Source organism: Oryctolagus cuniculus, chromosome 9, assembly GCF_964237555.1.
Source record: "Oryctolagus cuniculus chromosome 9, mOryCun1.1, whole genome shotgun sequence".
In the NCBI taxonomy this organism is placed as follows: Eukaryota; Metazoa; Chordata; class Mammalia; order Lagomorpha; family Leporidae; genus Oryctolagus; species Oryctolagus cuniculus.
The window spans coordinates 137,369,166-137,386,677 of record NC_091440.1 but is presented as its reverse complement, the minus strand read 5'-3'; the positions used below and the strand labels follow the sequence as shown (position 1 = coordinate 137,386,677).

The 17,512-nt window shown below is 46.7% G+C and overlaps 1 protein-coding gene across 9 annotated transcripts in view; it reads left to right on the top strand.

The window, feature by feature from the left end:
- RPAP3 (RNA polymerase II associated protein 3) overlaps nt 1-17,512 on the top strand; it is a 45,038-nt gene that overhangs the window by 21,095 nt on the left and 6,431 nt on the right. For all 9 annotated transcript variants that reach the window (XM_070049731.1, XM_008259349.4, XM_008259351.3 and 6 more), the window contains 9 exons: nt 402-529; nt 5,143-5,264; nt 6,517-6,587; nt 8,698-8,820; nt 9,717-9,844; nt 11,106-11,227; nt 11,662-11,732; nt 11,837-11,938; nt 17,160-17,398. In XM_070049731.1, coding sequence (XP_069905832.1) covers nt 402-529; nt 5,143-5,264; nt 6,517-6,587; nt 8,698-8,820; nt 9,717-9,844; nt 11,106-11,227; nt 11,662-11,732; nt 11,837-11,938; nt 17,160-17,398 — 1,106 coding nt within the window. The remainder of the gene's footprint in view (nt 1-401; nt 530-5,142; nt 5,265-6,516; nt 6,588-8,697; nt 8,821-9,716; nt 9,845-11,105; nt 11,228-11,661; nt 11,733-11,836; nt 11,939-17,159; nt 17,399-17,512) is intronic.

Sequence of the window (17,512 nt, the reverse complement as noted above, 5' to 3'; positions counted from 1 at the left end):
GAAAATAAGCAGACTTTTTTTTCCCATAAGATTTATTTATTTATTTGAAAGGCAGAGTTACAAAAGGCAGAGGCAGAGAGAGAGAGAGAGAGAGAGGTCTTCCATCTGCTGGTTCACTCCCCAATTGGCCTCAACGATTGGAGCTGCACCTGTCTGAAGCTAGGGTCCAAGAGCTTCTTCCGGGTCTCTCACACAGGTGCAAGGGCCCAAGGACTTGGGCCATCTTCCACTGCTTTCCCAGGCCATAGCAGAGCTGCATTGGAAGTGGAGCTGCTGGGACTCGAACCAGCGCCCATATGGGATGCCAGTACTGCAGGCGGTGGCTTCACCCACTACGTCACAACGCCGGCCCCAAAACAGACATTTTTCTAAAAGACCATTTTCCTTATGTCTCCTTTCAGGGCAATAAATACTTCAAGCAAGGAAAATATGACGAGGCCATCGAATGCTACACGAAAGGCATGGACGCTGATCCCTATAATCCTGTGTTACCAACAAACAGAGCGTCAGCGTACTTCAGGTTGAAAAAGTAAGGCACTGCATCATGTGCAAAGGGAGGAGTGTCTGCTCTTGTAGGTGTGTGTAGGGACTGAGTTTTTTTTAAGATTTATTTTATTTTTATTTGGAAGACAGAGTTACAGAGAAAGATAGAGAGAGAGGTCTTCCATCTGCTGGTTCACTCCCCAGATGGCCGCAACGGCTGGAGCTGTGCCGATTGGAAACCAGGAGCCAGGAGCTTCTTCTGGGTCTCCCACGTGGGTGCAGGGGCCCAAGGACTTGGGTCATCTTCTGCTGCTTTCCCAGGGCATAGCAGAGAGCTGGATCAGAAGAGGAACAGCTGGGACTAGAACTGGCGCCCATATGGGATGCCGGCGCTTCAGGCCAGGGCTTTAACCTGCTGTACCACAGCGCCAGCCCGAGACTGAATTTTTTTTTTTTTTTTTTTGGACAGGCAGAGTGGACAGTGAGAGAGAGAGACAGAGAGAAAGGTCTTCCTTTTTGCCGTTGGTTCACCCTCCAATGGCCGCTGCGGCCGGCGCACCGCGCTGATCCGATGGCAGGAGCCACGTATTTATCCTGGTCTCCCATGGGGTGCAGGGCCCAAGCACCTGGGCCATCCTCCACTGCACTCCCTGGCCACAGCAGAGAGCTGGCCTGGAAGAGGGGCAACCGGGACAGAATCCGGCGCCCCGACCGGGACTAAAACCCGGTGTGCCGGCGCCGCAAGGCGGAGCATTAGCCAAGTGAGCCGCGGCACTGGCCAGAGACTGAGTTTTAAAAGGATCTTTTTTCAAAAAGTGTCTGGGGTGGATGGAAGGATTGCATTTCTGTTCAGCTGTGAGTGTTTATAGCTGCTCACTTCTATGGAGTTGCCTGTGCCATCATGAACCTTGGTGTTCAAGCTGTGCTCCCATCCCTCGCTTTACCAAGGAGTCGTCCTCAGGACCCGGTCCTGGTGTTCTTTACCCAGTTCACAGAAGGAGGGAGCGGAATAAAAATGTCTATCGGTTAACTTGCTTCATTTCCTTCTTTACTTTGAAAAAAATTTTATTCACTGTTTAATCCAGATCAGTTTCCTTATGGGAAGTGTAAGATGTGTTCTAGTGGCGAGTGGTTGGCCTAGTGGTCGGGATCCTGGTTCTGTCTCCCAGTTCCAGTTTCCTGCTGCCGCAAACCCTGGTAGTATGATTCAGGCCCTGCCACCCACATGGGAAACCTGGACTGAGTTCCCCAATCTTGGCTGTGGCCCTGGCCATTGTGGAGTGAACCGATGGACAGGACCAATGTCATGTCTGGTTCTCAATCTCTTTCTCTCTCAAACAAATTTATAAGCATATTAAAATATAGTAGAAACAAAATTGAAAAAATGTTTAGCATTTGTGTATCTTTAAGTCATATTGACTCTAAGTTCAGATTTATTGTTGAGGAGCATAAGGGTGTTACTGTATTATACAAAGGTAACGGAGCTATCAAGAATGTTTAAAAAGGTAAATACCATCCAGGAACACATTCCTACTGTTTTAATTATTTGGAAATATGAATTGCATTAGTGTCTGAGTCTTTACTACTTTATTGTCATGCTTGTAGATTTTCATCCTTGTAATGCTAGTATCCATGCAAGTTAGGGGAATGTTAACATTTTGCAGTATTTGATTTCTGAAGTATACTGTGTGTTACATATGAGAGGACTTAAAAAGTTCATGGAAAACAAAATTAAAGGTAAGTGCAAAAGTTGAACCATGTAGTTTTTTCATAACACTTTTGATGAAGTGTTAAAGGATTTTTCATATATGAATTAGAAAAGAATAATTTTAAATAAACCCGCAACTTAGGAGACAGAACATTGTTATTATTTTTTTAAAGATTTATTTATTTATTTGAAAGTCAGAGTTACACAGAGAGAGGAGAGGCAGAGAGAGAGGTCTTCCATTCGCTGGTTCATTCCCCAATTGGCCGCAGTGGCCGGAGCTGTACTGATCTGAAGCCAGGAGCCAGGAGCTTCTTCTGCGTCTCCCACGTGGGTGCGGGGATCCAAGCAGTTGGGCCATCTTCTACTGCTTTCCCAGGCCATAGCAGAGAGCTGGATCGGAAGAGGAGCAGCCAGGACTAGAACCAGCACCCGTATGGGATGCCAGTGCTTCAGGCCAGGGCATTAACCCACTGAGCCACAGCACCGGCCCCAGAACATTATTATTTTTGAAGCTACCATGAGGCTTCTTTACATTTTCTGTGCTAGCTCTCCGTTCCAGGTTAACACATTGATTTATTTTTTAAAAACATTTGTTGTTTTAAAGGCAGGGTGGGGGTGGGGGTGGGGGTGGGGAGAGAGAGAAAGAGAGATCTTCCATCTGCTGGCTCACTAAGTGCCTGCAACAGCCAAGGCTGGGCCAGGCTGAAGCTAGGCCCAAGGAACTGTCCACTCTCCCACTGGGTGTCAGAGGCCCAAGCACCAGGGCATCATCCGTTGCCTTCCCAGGTGCATCTGTAGGGGATGTGTCTTGGCCCACCATGCCCTGTTACCCACCCCAGCTAGCTTGATTTTTATACTAGCATTCTCTTGATGAAAAATGGTTCACTAGGTGTGTAAGTCTCCCTAAATGATGTAGCGCGTAGAGTTGCTGTATTTGTGCTTCACAAAGTCGGTCATACTGGTGGTAGTCTTTTGAGGTGTGCCGCTTCTCTGAGTGTTACTTGCATGAATGGTGGTTGGCTGTAGATCCTCTTGTTTCCTTTGCTCTTTGGAGTTTCCTTTCGGAATACACTGCTGTGTACTCATCCTCCTGTCTGAATCGTTGGCTCCTTTCTCCCTCTGCCCCCTGCCTTCCCTCTGTCCTTTCCTCCCCAGATCAGACAGTGCTGCTGGAACGTTCCACGTGTCTTTCTTAGTGTTGGACCTGAGGTGCACAGATGGCTCTCTTCATAGGCTGGTGAGCAGCTGTGTGAGTTTGTGTGCCTGTTAGCAGTGCATAGGATGCCCGTGCCATTCCCTTCCAACACTTGAATGTTTTCAGCCTCATGTATGTGAAATGGGTAGTTTATTGTATCTTCATTTGCATTTCTACAATTATTAATGAGATTGAGCATTTTTTTATATGTTTACTTGCCACTTAGGTTTTTTCCCTGTGAAATGCCTATTTTTTCTTTTGGCCATTTTTCTGCTGAATTTTTCTATTGAATTTTAAGAGTTCTTTATTCTGGACAGTAATCCTTTAGCACTTATTTGTAATCACTATCCTTGCCAGTTTGTAGCTTACTTTTTTTTTTTTTAAAGATTTATTTAATTGAAAGAGTGACAGAGAGAGAGAGATGGAGAGACAGAGCTCTTCATCTGCTGGTTCCCTTTCCAAAAGCCCACAGTAGTGAGAGATGGATTAGGCTAAAGCCAGGAGCCAGAAATTCTACCCAAGTCTCCTCTGTGGGTGACAGGAGCTCAGGTACTCAGGCATCATCTGCTGCCTCCCAGGTGCGTTAGCAGAAGCTGGGTCAGAAGTGTGGAATAGCTGGGACTCGGACCAGACAGTGCCGTGGCTTACGCTGCGTGCCACAGGGCTCCTTCTTTTTGGACTCTTGATAAACAGAATTCTTTTTTATTGGTAGTAATCTCAAATCTATAATACTGCGTTATAAAAATAGGGTATTTCCAAACAGAACTTCTCAGTTTAATATATTTCAGCTTATTGGCTTTTTAAAAGAGTAGCTCTTTAAAAATGACTTAATAGTTTGCTGCCTGCATTCATCAGTCTTTTCTGTTTTCTTCCAAAGTTTTGAAGGCTTGCTTTTCACATGCAAGTCTTTGCATGCATGCAGGCAGTAGGGTTCCAGGTTGGTTTGAGCAGGAGCAGCCTGTCTGTGGAGTGGGTCTGCAGCACCGCATGGACCTGGGTCTCCGGGTCTCTGTCTCCTTCTTTGTTCCTGCTTTTTCTGTGTTGCTGATTCCTGCGTCTTTGGTCTTTGTAGACTCTATAGTAAGCTGTGCTGCTCCGTATCGGGCAGATCCTCCTTCCTGTGTGTCTTTGGGAACGTCCTGGGAATCCTTTGACTTTGCCCCATCAGTAGAAATTCGAGAATCATCTTCTCTAGTTCCTGGAAACATCCTGTCGGGATTTTGATTAGAATTGCCTTGGACTTGTGTGTCATCTCGGAGAGTGTTACTTTGTGTTCTGTGTCTTCCTGCAGAGTTGTGTGAGGTGCCTCACTTCCATCTTCTTCAGAATCTGACACAGACTGGCAGTGTTCTGCCTCTGGACTGTGAGTCGTTTGTTGTCCCATAGGAAATCGGTCGCCTGGCTGAACTTCAGGACTTTGAGCACTGCTTTGAGTTTCTGTGTAGTCCATCGTTTGGTCTGTGTTTCCAGTGTACTTGGTGTTTTTTCCCGTGGAACCACATTGGCGAGGACCGGTAGTGCAGTACCGAGAAGGCAGTGGTGTTGGCCGTTCTTGCTCCTGTGTTAAAGGAATATTTCTGTGCTCTAGCCTTCCATCATTAAGTTACAGCTTTCCCAGGCTGACTAAGAGAGAGGAGGTGGAGGCACACCTTCGTGTGGAAGCAAGTCTTCTTTTGAGGGTTTCAGAAGCACATTTTGCAGTTTTGATGAAATGAAAGTTTCTACCAACTTCGTTTGTTTTACTTTTTAATTCCAGGTTTGCGGTTGCTGAGTCTGACTGTAATTTAGCCATAGCCTTGAATCGAAGCTATGCAAAGGCGTACGCCAGGCGGGGCGCTGCTCGATCTGCTTTGCAGAAATTAGAGGAAGCCAAAAAAGGTATTACTGTGTTCCAGGTCCTCATTTCTAAAAAACGTTTAACAGTTACAGACGGCTCACAGAGCACTGCGCGGGCACAGCTGCTCCCTTTGGAGAAATCTCCGTGCAATATTTGAACCCCTCAGTTTTGCAATATAAAAGGTATCTTAAAGTTTTAGAGAAAGAACTAATGGGACTTCAGCTCTTTTTTTGTTTGTTTGTTTGTTTTGTTTGTTTTTGAGATTTATCTGTTTACTTGAAAGGCAGAGTTACAGAGAGGCAGAAGCAAAGAAACAGAGGTCTTCCATCTTCTGGTTCACTCCCCAGATAGCCACAATGGCCGGAACTGAGCCGATCTGAAGCCAGGAGTCAGGAGCCTCCTCTGGGTCTCCCACGCTGGTTCAGGGGCCCAAGCACCTGGGCCATTCTCCACTGCCCTCCCAGGCCACAGCAGAGAGAGCTGGATCAGAAGAGGAGCAGCTGGGACTTGAACCGGTGCCCATATGGGATGCCAGCACTGCAGGTGGCGGCTTTACCTGCTAAATCACAGAGCCGGCCTGCAGCTCTGCTTTTTAAACAAACTTATTTGAGATGGGGGGAGAGAGAGAAAGAAAAAAAAGAGAATGAACCTTTCTGGTTCATTCTCCAAATGCCCATAATGGATGGTGCTGGGGGCCAAAGCTGGGAGGTAGGCACTCAGTCCAGGTGTTCCCATGGGTGGCAGGGACACACCCACTTGACCTATGACCTGTTGCCTCCAGGATCTGGAGTCAGCTGGTACTTGTGGGTTGGACCTTAGCTTCTTGATGGGAGGCAGGAGTGGGCGCTCCTGATTCTGCTTCTCCCGCCTCGTGCCTGTGTGTGACCAATGTCTTCTCCGGTTTTTTGTCTGTAAAAGAGGTTAAAATGTCTTGTTGGCTACCATGAGGCAGGAGGTATCATGAGTGAAACTCTGAGGTGTTTTTGTTCATTTGTAGATTCTTAGTCCTGCTGTTTCATAAAATAGATTTACGTAGTATAAAGCACGAGGTGTGAGAAAAGCTGACATCTAGCTGGGTTTTGCTGCTTCTTGGCCTTCTGAGGTGGGGCTCAGGAGGGCAGGCGTCTTGCCTGGGCGGCTTTGTCTGCCCCGGGCAGCGCGGGAAGAAGGCAGTGGCCTGCTGTCAGTGGTTGCTCTAGCACAGTTGCCATTAGTCACTGGCAGAAGGGATCATTGTACATATGTAAGTTTTAAAATTTCTTTCAAGAATTCTTTCTCTTCTATTTTACTTAGATTATGAAAAAGTATTAGAATTGGAACCAGATAACTTTGAAGCAACAAATGAACTTCGGAAGATTAATCAGGTAAGCTGTAGTTATTTACAGAAAGCATTTTATCTTTAACTTTTTTTTTTTTTTTAAGATTTTTTTTTATTTACTTGAAAGAGTTAGAGAGGGAGGTCTTCTACCTGCTGGTTCACCCCTAAAATGGCACAGCCAGAGGTGAGCCATCCAAAGACAGGAGCCAGGAGTTTCCTCTAGGTCTCCCATGCAGGTACAGGGGCCCACCGATTTGGGCCATCTTCTACTGCTTTCCCAGGCCATAGCAGAGAGCTGGATGGGAGCGGAGTAGCTGGCACATGAAATGGCACCCACAGGGAATGCAAGCACTGCAGGCGGTGGCTTTACCCGCTATGCCATAGCGCCGGCCCATTAATGTAACCTTTATTTGACAAAGAGCTTATGCATAGTTTGTGCAGTAGATTTCTTAGTACAGAAACGATCTAATTTTAGTTGTACTATTAAATTTTAGTTGTACTAGTTGTGAGTTAAGGTAGTATAATTTAAAGTTCTTCAACTGATCCTCATTTTAAAAATTGGCTGAGGAGCCAGTGCTGTGGTGTAGTGGGTAAAGCCGCTGCCTGCAGTGCCGGCATCCCATGTGGACACCAGTTCAAGTCCTGACTACTCCACTTCCAATCCAGCTCTCTACTGTGGCCTGGGAGAACAGCAGAAAATGGCTCAAGTCCTTGGACTCCTGCATCCACGTGGAAGACCCGGAAGAGGCTCCTGGCTCCTGGCTTCTGATTGGCACGGCTCCGGCCGTTGCAGCCAATTGGGGAAGGTTTATTTTATTTATTGAAGAGTTACAGAGAAAGAGACAGAGAGAGGTCTTCCATCTGCTGGTTCACTCTCCAGGTGGCCGCAATGGCCAGAGCTGCGCCAATCCGAAGGCAGGAGCCAGGAGCATCCTCTGGGTCTCCCACATGGGTGCAGGGGCCCAAGGACTTGGGCCATCCTCCACTGCTTTCCCAGGTCATAGCAGAGAGCTGCATTGGAAGAGGAGTAGCTGGGATTAGAACTGGTGCCCATATGGGATGCTGGTGCTTCAGGCCAGGGCTTTAATTTGCTGCGCCACAATTCCTTTTTCTTTACCCCACTGATTTTCTATTCCTAGCTTGTATTCTGATTTCTGTACTAAAGTGAGCACATTTCTTTGATTTTGTACTTTTTAAGTTGCTCCTTCTTTATAGATTGTATGTTGACATACACGTTACTAATTTTTCAACAATAGTTATTGCTTACATTTAGAATCAGTTGTCTAATGATACTGAGCAGTTACACTTTGCCTTTGAGTCAAAGTTATAATTGCTTTGCCATCATGAAGCATTCAGAAAAAAGTGACAGCATTTGGAGAAAATCTGCTCTTAAATGTTACCACTTGATTGCATTCGAGAGCTGTAGAGTGTTGTGTATCCTTGTGTTTCTGTCCTTGGTCAAATAATGACAATGCTAGAGAAAATCAGTGATGAAATTTTTTTTTTTTTTTAAGATTTATTTATTTACTTGAAAGTCCGAGTTAAACACAGAGAAAAGGAGAGGTAGAGAGAGAGAGAGAGGTCTTCCATGTGCTGGTTCACTCCCTAGTTGGCCACAATGGCTGAAACTGCGCCAGTCTGAAGCTGGGAGCCAGGAGGCCTCCTCTGGGTCTCCCACGCGGGTGCAGGTGCTCAAGAACTTGGGCCATCTTCTCCTGCTTTCCCAGGCCATAGCAGAGAGCTGGATCAGAAGTGGAGCAGCCGGGACTCAAACCGGCACCCATATGGGATACCGGCACTGTAGGTGGCAGCTTTACCTGTTTTGCCACAGTGCCGCCCCGCAGTGATGAAATCTTGATTAATTTCTGTGTTTGAAAATAGCTCCTAGAACAGTGCCTGGGGTGTGTAGAAATTCAGTAAATATTTGGTGACTAAATAAATGAGCAGCTTCCTTTAGTGGATACTTATTTTAATTAGAGTAAGTTTTTATTCATTTTTTGTTTTTGTTTTTTACTTTGGTAAGTAGAAAGGTTTAGAATTAGAGTGGAAATGTTGTTCAGTGAGTAATTGGAAGTGTGGGAGAAATCTCAGTATCAGGCACATAATGTGTGCCTCATGCCCTTACCTGCTTACTGAAGCCGGGTGCTGTCTCTTAGGCTTTACTGTCCAGAGGAAGCTCACAGCCCACAGGAGCAGCCGTGGTGGGGAGGTCACCTGAGGGAGAGGGGACGCCCACGGAGGAACAGAATCGGCAGCAGGCCATGGCGCAGAAGGACCTGGTAACCTGAGCTCTTTACACGGTGTCTGTTTTGCTCTTCATCGCTTGTCATCAGAGAAGTTTCTGTTGTCATTTTTCTTCAGTAGGAACTGGAAGTTGAATACATTGAAACCTGAGAAGCCAACTAATTCAAAATTTGAGTGACTGATGACCTGTCATGTGGGTCTCTAAAAAAGTGTGCCTGTAGAAACATTAGGCGTAACAAGCAAACTCCTGCTGGGAGATTTTGCATGTTTGTGTGCAGATGGGCGTTAGGCACAGCAGTGAATTACGGTCTGTCCTTCAGTGCACTTGGACTGCACCGTTTCTGAGGGAAGTTTCTGTGCACAACTACGCCGAGGGTGAATTTAATGGATTTAGAGCTCTTCAGAGCTCACACAGGGTTCCTGATTCAGTACTTACGGAATTTTTGGTTGTGCCATGTCTGGCTCTGATTCTGAATAAATGTAATGATGAAATGTGTGTGCGTCCTAGTACAGTTTAGTTTATCTTACATGTAGGTGTGGTGATGTAACTGAAGGAGGCCTGTGCAATGCCACTCTGTCCATCCACAAAAATTATTTCAGTTGTGAAGTTCTTTTTACAACTACTCATGAAACTAAAAATTATAATATTTGGGCCTTCATTAAAATGAGTTTATAAATTTAAGCTTGATATAATGTTGACTAGGGTGATAATGAATGCTGCAAAGTAGTAGTTTACATTTTATTCCTGAAAAGAACCTGTAAACACATAGCCTAGATGAGTGAAGTCTGAACCACGTCTCATGGGCTACCTTTGTGCCTTTAAGTTGCTGATCTAGTATTGATGGGTGTCCTTGTAGTGTTTAAGGTTTGAAGTCATTTAGCATCTTTGCTTTTTTAAAATTTTTCTCCATGCTGTTCTCTTCAATGATAGGGGAATGGATTTTTCAAAGAGGGGAAGTATGAAAGGGCGATTGAATGCTACACCCGAGGGATGGCAGCGGACGGCACGAATGCCCTTCTCCCTGCAAACAGAGCCATGGCCTACCTGAGGATAGAGAAGTGAGTGCTGCTTACACGCTGATGCTTTTACTGTGAACATGTGCTCTGATATGGCACGTTAGCTAGTACTGAGTTACGTGCTGGCTTTTTCATTGACACTACAAAATGCGGAGCTGCGTTTTAAGATACAGGCAAGTCAAAGTAAAAAGGTATTTGAAGACAGGTGAAGTGAGGTTGGATAAGGCCACTAGACTTGGGGTGATCCTTGCCACACATTCCACATCTCCAAGCAGGTGTGGCTAGGGGATGCTGCTTGGGACCCCAGTATCGCATATTGGAGTGCCTGAGTTCAAGTCCCAGCTCCACCTCCAGTTCCTGCTTCCTGCTGATTCGCACCCTAGGGAGCAGCAGGGGTGGCCCTTGCCACCCTCATGGGGGACCCAGATTGAGCTCCAGGCTCTTGTCTTCAGCTTGGACCAGCCCTTGTTGTGAAATCTGGGTGCTAAACCAGTGGGTGGAAGATCTCTTTCTGTCTCTCTGCCTTCCAAATAAACAAACAAAAAATTAGAAATTCTGAGTTAGCTCAAATGAAGCCTCATTTGGAGGATGAGAGGATATTGCTGCAGGCCTTGGGGATAATGTATTCGTGGGATTTTTTTTTTATTAAACATTTATTTATTTGAATTAGAGAGGGAGAGATCTTCCATCTGCTTCATCCCCCAGGTGACCAAAGCCGGGACCCAGGAGCTTCTTCTGGGTCTCCCATGTGGGTACAGGGACCCAAGCACTTGGGCCATCTTGTGTGGCTTTCCCAGGCATATTAGCAGGGAGCTGGATGGGAAGTGGAGCAGTCGGGACACAAACTGGTGCCCATATGGGATGCAGATGTCCCAGGTGGCAGCCTTATCTGCTACTTCACAATGTCGGCCCTGGAAAATTCTTAAAAAAAACCTTTTTTTGCAAACTTCTCAAACTTTCATGGAAGTAGTATTCTTAGCCTATGTACCCATCATCTATGTTTTTGTAAAATTATTCAAAAATATTTAGTAGAAAGAAAAAGGATGGTGTTCTCATCTCCTGCTTCACTCCCCAAATTCCTAACTGGCCAGGGGACTGATGCCAGAAACTCAATTCGTGTCTCCTACATGGTGGCAGAAGCCCACTCATGCTGCCTTGCAGGGTTTGCATCAGCAGGAAACTGAATGAGGCTGGAATGGAGACTCAGATGGAGGGACTGCAGTGTGGCTTTTTGTGCTTTTAGTTTGTAAGACGTCTCCTGTAAGCTGCATTTTCCAACTGGCAGTTCTGTCCTGTTTGATAGATACAGAGAAGCTGAGGAAGACTGCACTCGTGCTATTGCTTTGGACGGCTCCTACTCCAAAGCTTTTGCCAGAAGAGGAACTGCAAGGACCCTTTTGGGGAAGCTGAGTGAGGCCAGGCAAGGTAAGACGGCAGCAGTGGCACTCGGCTGAGGCACAGAGCGGCCACGCAGCTGTCCGTGGCTCCGTGGGTCAGGGCTTCCCGGCTTAGTGTGGTGCACTTGCTTGCTCTGGTGATCACCAGTAGGTTCGATGGGATGCAGCTGGCAGAGTGCACCTGAGGGTCTCTGATAGCCCCAGCGCACTCAGGCTGATCTGTGGGATGTTTGAATTACAGATGAGAAGGAGAAACGCAGGACAAAGGCAGGAGTGACAGGAGAAGGACCTCAGCCACATCCTCTGTAGAGTGGGTCGGAGGACAGGGTCCGTGTACGACAGCTGGAGGAGCCCTCAGGGCACTTGGTCCCTGTGAACTCCTGAGATATAAATGGGCTTACAGACTAGATGTATCACAGATCTACAGACTAGATTACCATATTTTTAAATAATTCACTTTAGATTTTGAAACGGTTTTACTCCTGGAGCCTGGAAATAAGCAAGCAGTGACTGAACTTTCCAGAATCAAGAAGGTAAGGTTTCTGTTCACCTCAAGCTCACATTTTCTGAAACATTTTATCTTATTGCTTAATTAACTTGATGTTTTGATCACTGTGATTGCACGTTTATTTCCAAGGAATTGATTGAGAAAGGGCTCTGGGACGAGGTCTTCCTTGAGTCCACACAGAGACAGAATGAAGTAAAACCCACCGAGAACCCGCCTCAGCCTGGATGCACTGTAAGTGATGCTGTTCATTTTTTAGTTGCCCTTTAAATACCTGTGTTTTGTTAATGGAATTAGAAGCAAACTGTTCAATTAATCATTCTTTTTTTTTTTTAAGATTTGTTTATTTATTTATTCGAAAGTCAGAGTTACACAGAGAGAGGAGAGGCAGAGAGAGAGGTCTTCCATCCACTGGTTCACTCCCCAATTGGCCGCAATGGCTGGAACTGCGCAGATCCGAAGCCAAGAGCCTGGAGGTTCTTCTGGGTCTCCCACACAGGTGCAGGGGCCCAAGGACTTGGGCCATCTTCTACTGCTTTCCCAGGCCATAGCAGAGAGCTGCATCAGAAGTGGAGCAGCCAGGACTTGAACCGGCGCCCTAATGGGATGCCGGCACTTCAGGCCAGGGCGTTAACCCGCTACGCCACAGCACCGGCCCCTCAATTAATCATTCTTCAAGAAAAGGTTGAAAGTTATCCTTAGGGCCATTGTTTGAATCTTCAAAAAACACTTCCTAGGAGTATTTATTAAGTGAAATTAGGGCAAAATCAGATATTTGTGGTTCTGGGGTAGTGTTATGTTTTTAATCCTGTAAGTATAACTGTTTTTACATATATTAAAGGAATTTGCATTGGGCTTACATTTTGTAGCAGCTAAATGTTTCTGTATCTATTTTTTCTGAGGTTGGGTTTGTATTACACTAGCCTGGCATCTTAAAAGGGATTACATCTAAACCAACACTTAATGCAGAAATCCAGTATAGACTGAATTATCCTCAGAAATACGTGTTGCGTGTTGTTTGGGGCGCCGTGCCATTTCTCATCAAGGCCAGTTTCTTTCCTGTGATGCAGGGCCAGGAAGAGCTGCTGATGGGAGTATGAGGATTTTTTGCTGAACCTTCAAGGTTGAATTTATTTATGGTAAATATGGGCACATGACTAGACTCTGGTTCTTTCTAACCTTACATGGTACTATGTGTGAATTACACAGCACTTAGAGAGGAGTGCACAGGCAGGTAAGATTTGAAGGACATTTACAGGTGGGCGCCTGTACAGCCGATAGCCGGATCCGGAAGTTGGACTTGCAACTTTCCCTGCAGCCCCTCCCCAGCACGGTGCTCTCCCTGCCTCAGGGGTCTGCTGTGTGTGACGCTGTGTGTGGTGGAGGAAGGGGTTCCACAGTGAAGGAGCGGTGTCCCTGTCCCGTCCCCTCCAGCAGGAGCACAGCCAGCAGGGTTGGTTTTGCTGTGTGTGTGGCTCAGGTGGCAGCAGATAGAAGACTGGTTGTTCAGTGGTCAGTGTACTGAGAGTGTGAGTGTTCTCTTGGATTTCCTGGAATAAGATTGGTGTCATGCGTGACATGTGCCAGCTATAAATCGAGCTGCCTTCATACATTTCACTCATTTTTCCTGTGTTGTACTCATTTGCTGTTATTCTCTTCTTTTTTAGTGAAAGTGGTTGAATGTTTGGTTAAATAAGATTTAAACTTCTACATCTCATAAGAGGTCTTCACAAATATCAATTCCATGTTTAAAAGAGTCTTGGTTAGGCCTTGCTGTCCATCTTTAGAAAGACATGGTGTGTGCCAATCGGCTGTGTGTGATGTCCCATACCCAGAGCAGCTCCCACAGCTTTCACTGTGAGACTTGGTTTGTGTTGCGGGTGACAAGGTGCAGTGTGCCTCTCAGGACAGAACAGAAGGCCTCTGAGACGTGAGCTCTGTACACAGTGACCTAGCACAGAACTAGCATCCTAGTAGGGTGGGGACACACTGCCCTTCATCTTTGTCATGGTCTCCAGGCACAACGCCTTGGAAACTTGGTTTCAGGCCCATGTTGTAAACTGAGATCTCAAGTGAGTTACCTGATTTCTTGTTTTCTCCTTAAATTGAGAGCAACTCACAGGTTAGTTTGTATCAAAGGAAAGAATGTGCAAAAATGCTATAGTGATTTCCTCTTCCTTCTGGGTTGTGAGGTCGCGTGCACTGGGGAAGTGGGCTCCCCAGGTTGGGGCAGGCCAGGCTGCTCTGCTCCCAGAGGGCTGGGACCTCTGGAGAGGGTGGCAGTGAGGCCAAGGTCCTCCCATCAGCTGACCCCTCGGTCTCTGCTCACATGTTCTATCTTGTTTCTGTTTCTATTTTGTTTGTTTGTTTAAGATTTATTTATTTATTTTCATGTCAGTTACACAGAGAAAGAAGAAGAAGAGAGAGGTTTTCTATCTGATGCTTCACTCCCCAATTGGCTGCAACAGCTGGAGCTGTACCAATCCAAAGCCAGGAGTCAGGAGCTTCTTCTGGGTCTCCCATGTAGGTGCAGGGGTCCAAGGACGTGGGCCATCTTCTCCTGCTTTCCCAAGCCATACCTGAGAGCTGGATTGGAAGTAGAACAGCCAGGTCTCGAACCAGCACCCATATGGGATGCCGGCACTCCAGGCCAGGGCGTTAACCCACTGTGCCACAGTGCCGGCCCCTCTATTTTGTTTCATTTACTTTCCACTTTCCCTATGGACAAACTTCCCTTTTCCACTTGGTTCCTATTCTTGATTTTAAAGAGAGAATGAATTGAACTTCGGTGTTTTCTTCAGTCCTGTCTGTGGCGGTGTGGGTGGTGGCTGAGCCTGTTAGCCTCTGGAACCCCAGCCCTCCTGGCCACCCTCAGCTCTCATAACCCTCTGTTTGCATCTGCTGTCAATTGCAGATTCAGTTTTAATTCTAGAAACGTTTTCACTCATTGATTTTCTCTTTATTTGAAAAGAGAGGGAGAGAGAGCTTCGATCTGTTGATTTCATCCCCCAAATGCCTACAACGGCTGGGCTTAAGCCATTCTGAAGCTGGGAGCCCAGGTACTTGAGCCAACACATGCTACCTCCTGGGGTGCACATGTGGAGCCAGGCCTTGAAACCAGGCGCTCTGACGGGATGTGGGCGTCCCAAGTGACATCTTACCTGCCGCACCAAATGGGACCCATCCTGGGGATTTGGTCTAAGATGGGACCACATGGTTTTAATTCATATCAGTGTTTGTCAGAAATTGTCTGGTTTTTACACTAACACATGGCTGTGCTTGGCCTATATCTGGGTACAAAACTGTTGCTGATTTAGTTCCCAGCAAAGCAAAGATCTTCACCTTATTGTCTTTTCTTTAAAATACAACTGCTTACAGGATTCTCCTACAAAGCTGCTTAAAATTGCTGTTAAGTCTGGTCCTAGCTGTGTTAATAGGTGTCTGTTTTTAATACTGAATTTAATATGTGCATCAAAATTTCATTTTTATAACTTTTTGATGTACAATTTATACAGTTGGAGCAAACAGCATAGAGAGGAAAGGTAAAAATCAAATGTCAGGGCCCAGTGCTGTGGCACAGTGATGCTAGCATCCCATATGAGTGCCACTGTGAGTCCCAGAGCTCCACTTTCCATCCAGCTCCATGTTAATGAGCCTGGGGATATGGCAGAGTATGACCCAAGTACTTGGGCCCATGCCACCCAAATGGAGACCTGGCTGGAATTCGTGGCTTCTGGCTTTGGCCTGACCCAGACCCAACCATGGCAATTTGGGGAGTGTACCAGCAGGTGAAAGATCTCGATCTCTCTCTCTCTCTCTCTCTCTCTCTCTCTCTCTCTCTCTCCCCTCTGTCTCTGTAACTCTTTGAAATAAATAACTATTTTTAAAAATCAAATTTCAAACATAGAGGACACTAGAGAATATGAACTTCCTTTTTCTGTTCCTCCGTAGCTGCTGTTGATATTTGTACATTTATGAAAGCATTTGTCTTCCCTGTTTCGTCTTCCGTACCCTGGTGGGACAGTTGTTCCTCGGTGTACTTCTGTGTGTTCGCTAAGATGATGGTAGTGAAGAATGCTGTTAGATTTTATTACACAAAAGAGCGTGCTGAATGTAAACACTGATCTGAAGCCAGGAGCCAGGAGCTTCTTTTGGATCTCCCATATAGGTGCGGGGGCCCAAGTATTTGGGCCATCCTCTGCTACTTTCCCAGGTGCATTGACAAAGAGCTAGATTGGAAGTGCAGCAGCCAGGACTTGAACCGGTGCCCATATGGGAGGCTTCACCTTCTACACCACAGCACCAGCCCCAAATAGATTAATTTTAAAAATAAAACATAAGAGCATTCTCTAAATATACAAAAAGCAGGTTAGGTTGACACAGTGATCGAAGTTAACTGATAATGCCATTTAATTAAATTGAAAACCTATTATAATAATCTCTTAGTAATGTGAATATCGTGTGATAAATGTATAACCTTGGGATGCTTTTATTGAGCTGCTTTTTGTAAGGCTTTTGAAGGCTCCTGATGGGCGCCGGTTCAAGTCCTGCCTGCTACACTTCCAGTGTAGCTCCTTGCTAATGTGCCTGGGAAAGCAGCAGAAGATGGCTCAAGTACTTGGGCCCCTGCACCCATGTGGGAGATCCAGAAGAAGCTCCTGGCTCCTGGCTTCAGTTCGGCCCAGCTCTGGCTGTTGCGGCAATCTGGGGAGTGAACCAGCAGATGGAAGACCTCTTTCTCTCCTCTCTCTGTATTTCTGCCTTTGAAATAAATAAATAAATACATCTTTTAAAAATAAAATTGATAAATTAGCTTATTTTGAGAGGAGAGGGGGAGAGACAGATGGAGCTCCCATCTGCTGATTCACTCCCCAGATGCCTACAACAGTCAGGGCTGGGGCTTGGCTGGGGCTTGAACTGGAAGCCTTGAACTGAATGCAGGTCTCCCATGTGTAGTCACTTGAGCCCTTGCTGCTGCCTCCAGTGTCTGCACGAGCAGGGCGCTGGTGTCAGGAGCCCGGCCCTGCAGTGTGGAGCGGGCTCTTGCCCGTGTCTACTCTGTTCCCGGTGGTTTGGGTGTCTGAGTAAATGCAGAGTGCGGGCAAGCACGCGGGTCGCTCGAGCCACTCGAGCTGTGGACGAGTAGCCTTCCCCGGCTCTTCCCTCGCCGCCGCTCTGCCCCTGCTGCTTGCTGAGCCGTGACCTGTCTGAAGCCTTCCCTAAGCCAGCTCCACCTTCCTGCCTGTTTCCTTAGCATTGGTCCTTTCACCAGTGCCTGGTGACTTCTTTTACCTGCACATCTTTCCCCGGACACCTGCGTCTCACACGATGTCATTCCTCATCTGTCCGACACTGCGTTGGATTCGTTTATAAGTGTGTCAGCTGCCGCAGCGCTGTAGCCTTTGACTGTGGCTCTTCAGTGTGCTGATTAAAGAATTGATTCTGATTGATCTAGAAACCACTCAGGAAGGTTGTTATTGAGGAAACTGGACACGTGGTAGACCTGCTCCAAGAGGCAGACAGCACAGCCACCGCCACCCCCCAGGAGGCTCCTGTCAGTGGGGCACACACAGCAGCTGTCCCAGGCATAGCAAGTAAGAAGAATTCCAGCCAGGATGGTGCTTTGCCCACCAGTGACACTCCAAAAGCTAAAGTGTTGAAAATCGAAGAAGGAAGCGACACCTCGGGCTTGCGGTGAGTGGCCGTGCCGCTGTGTGATGGTGTGGTGAGTGGCCGTGCCGCTGTGTGAGTGGTGGGGTGACACCGGGGCCTGCAGTGGGTGGCCATGTTGCTGTGTGAGTGATGTGG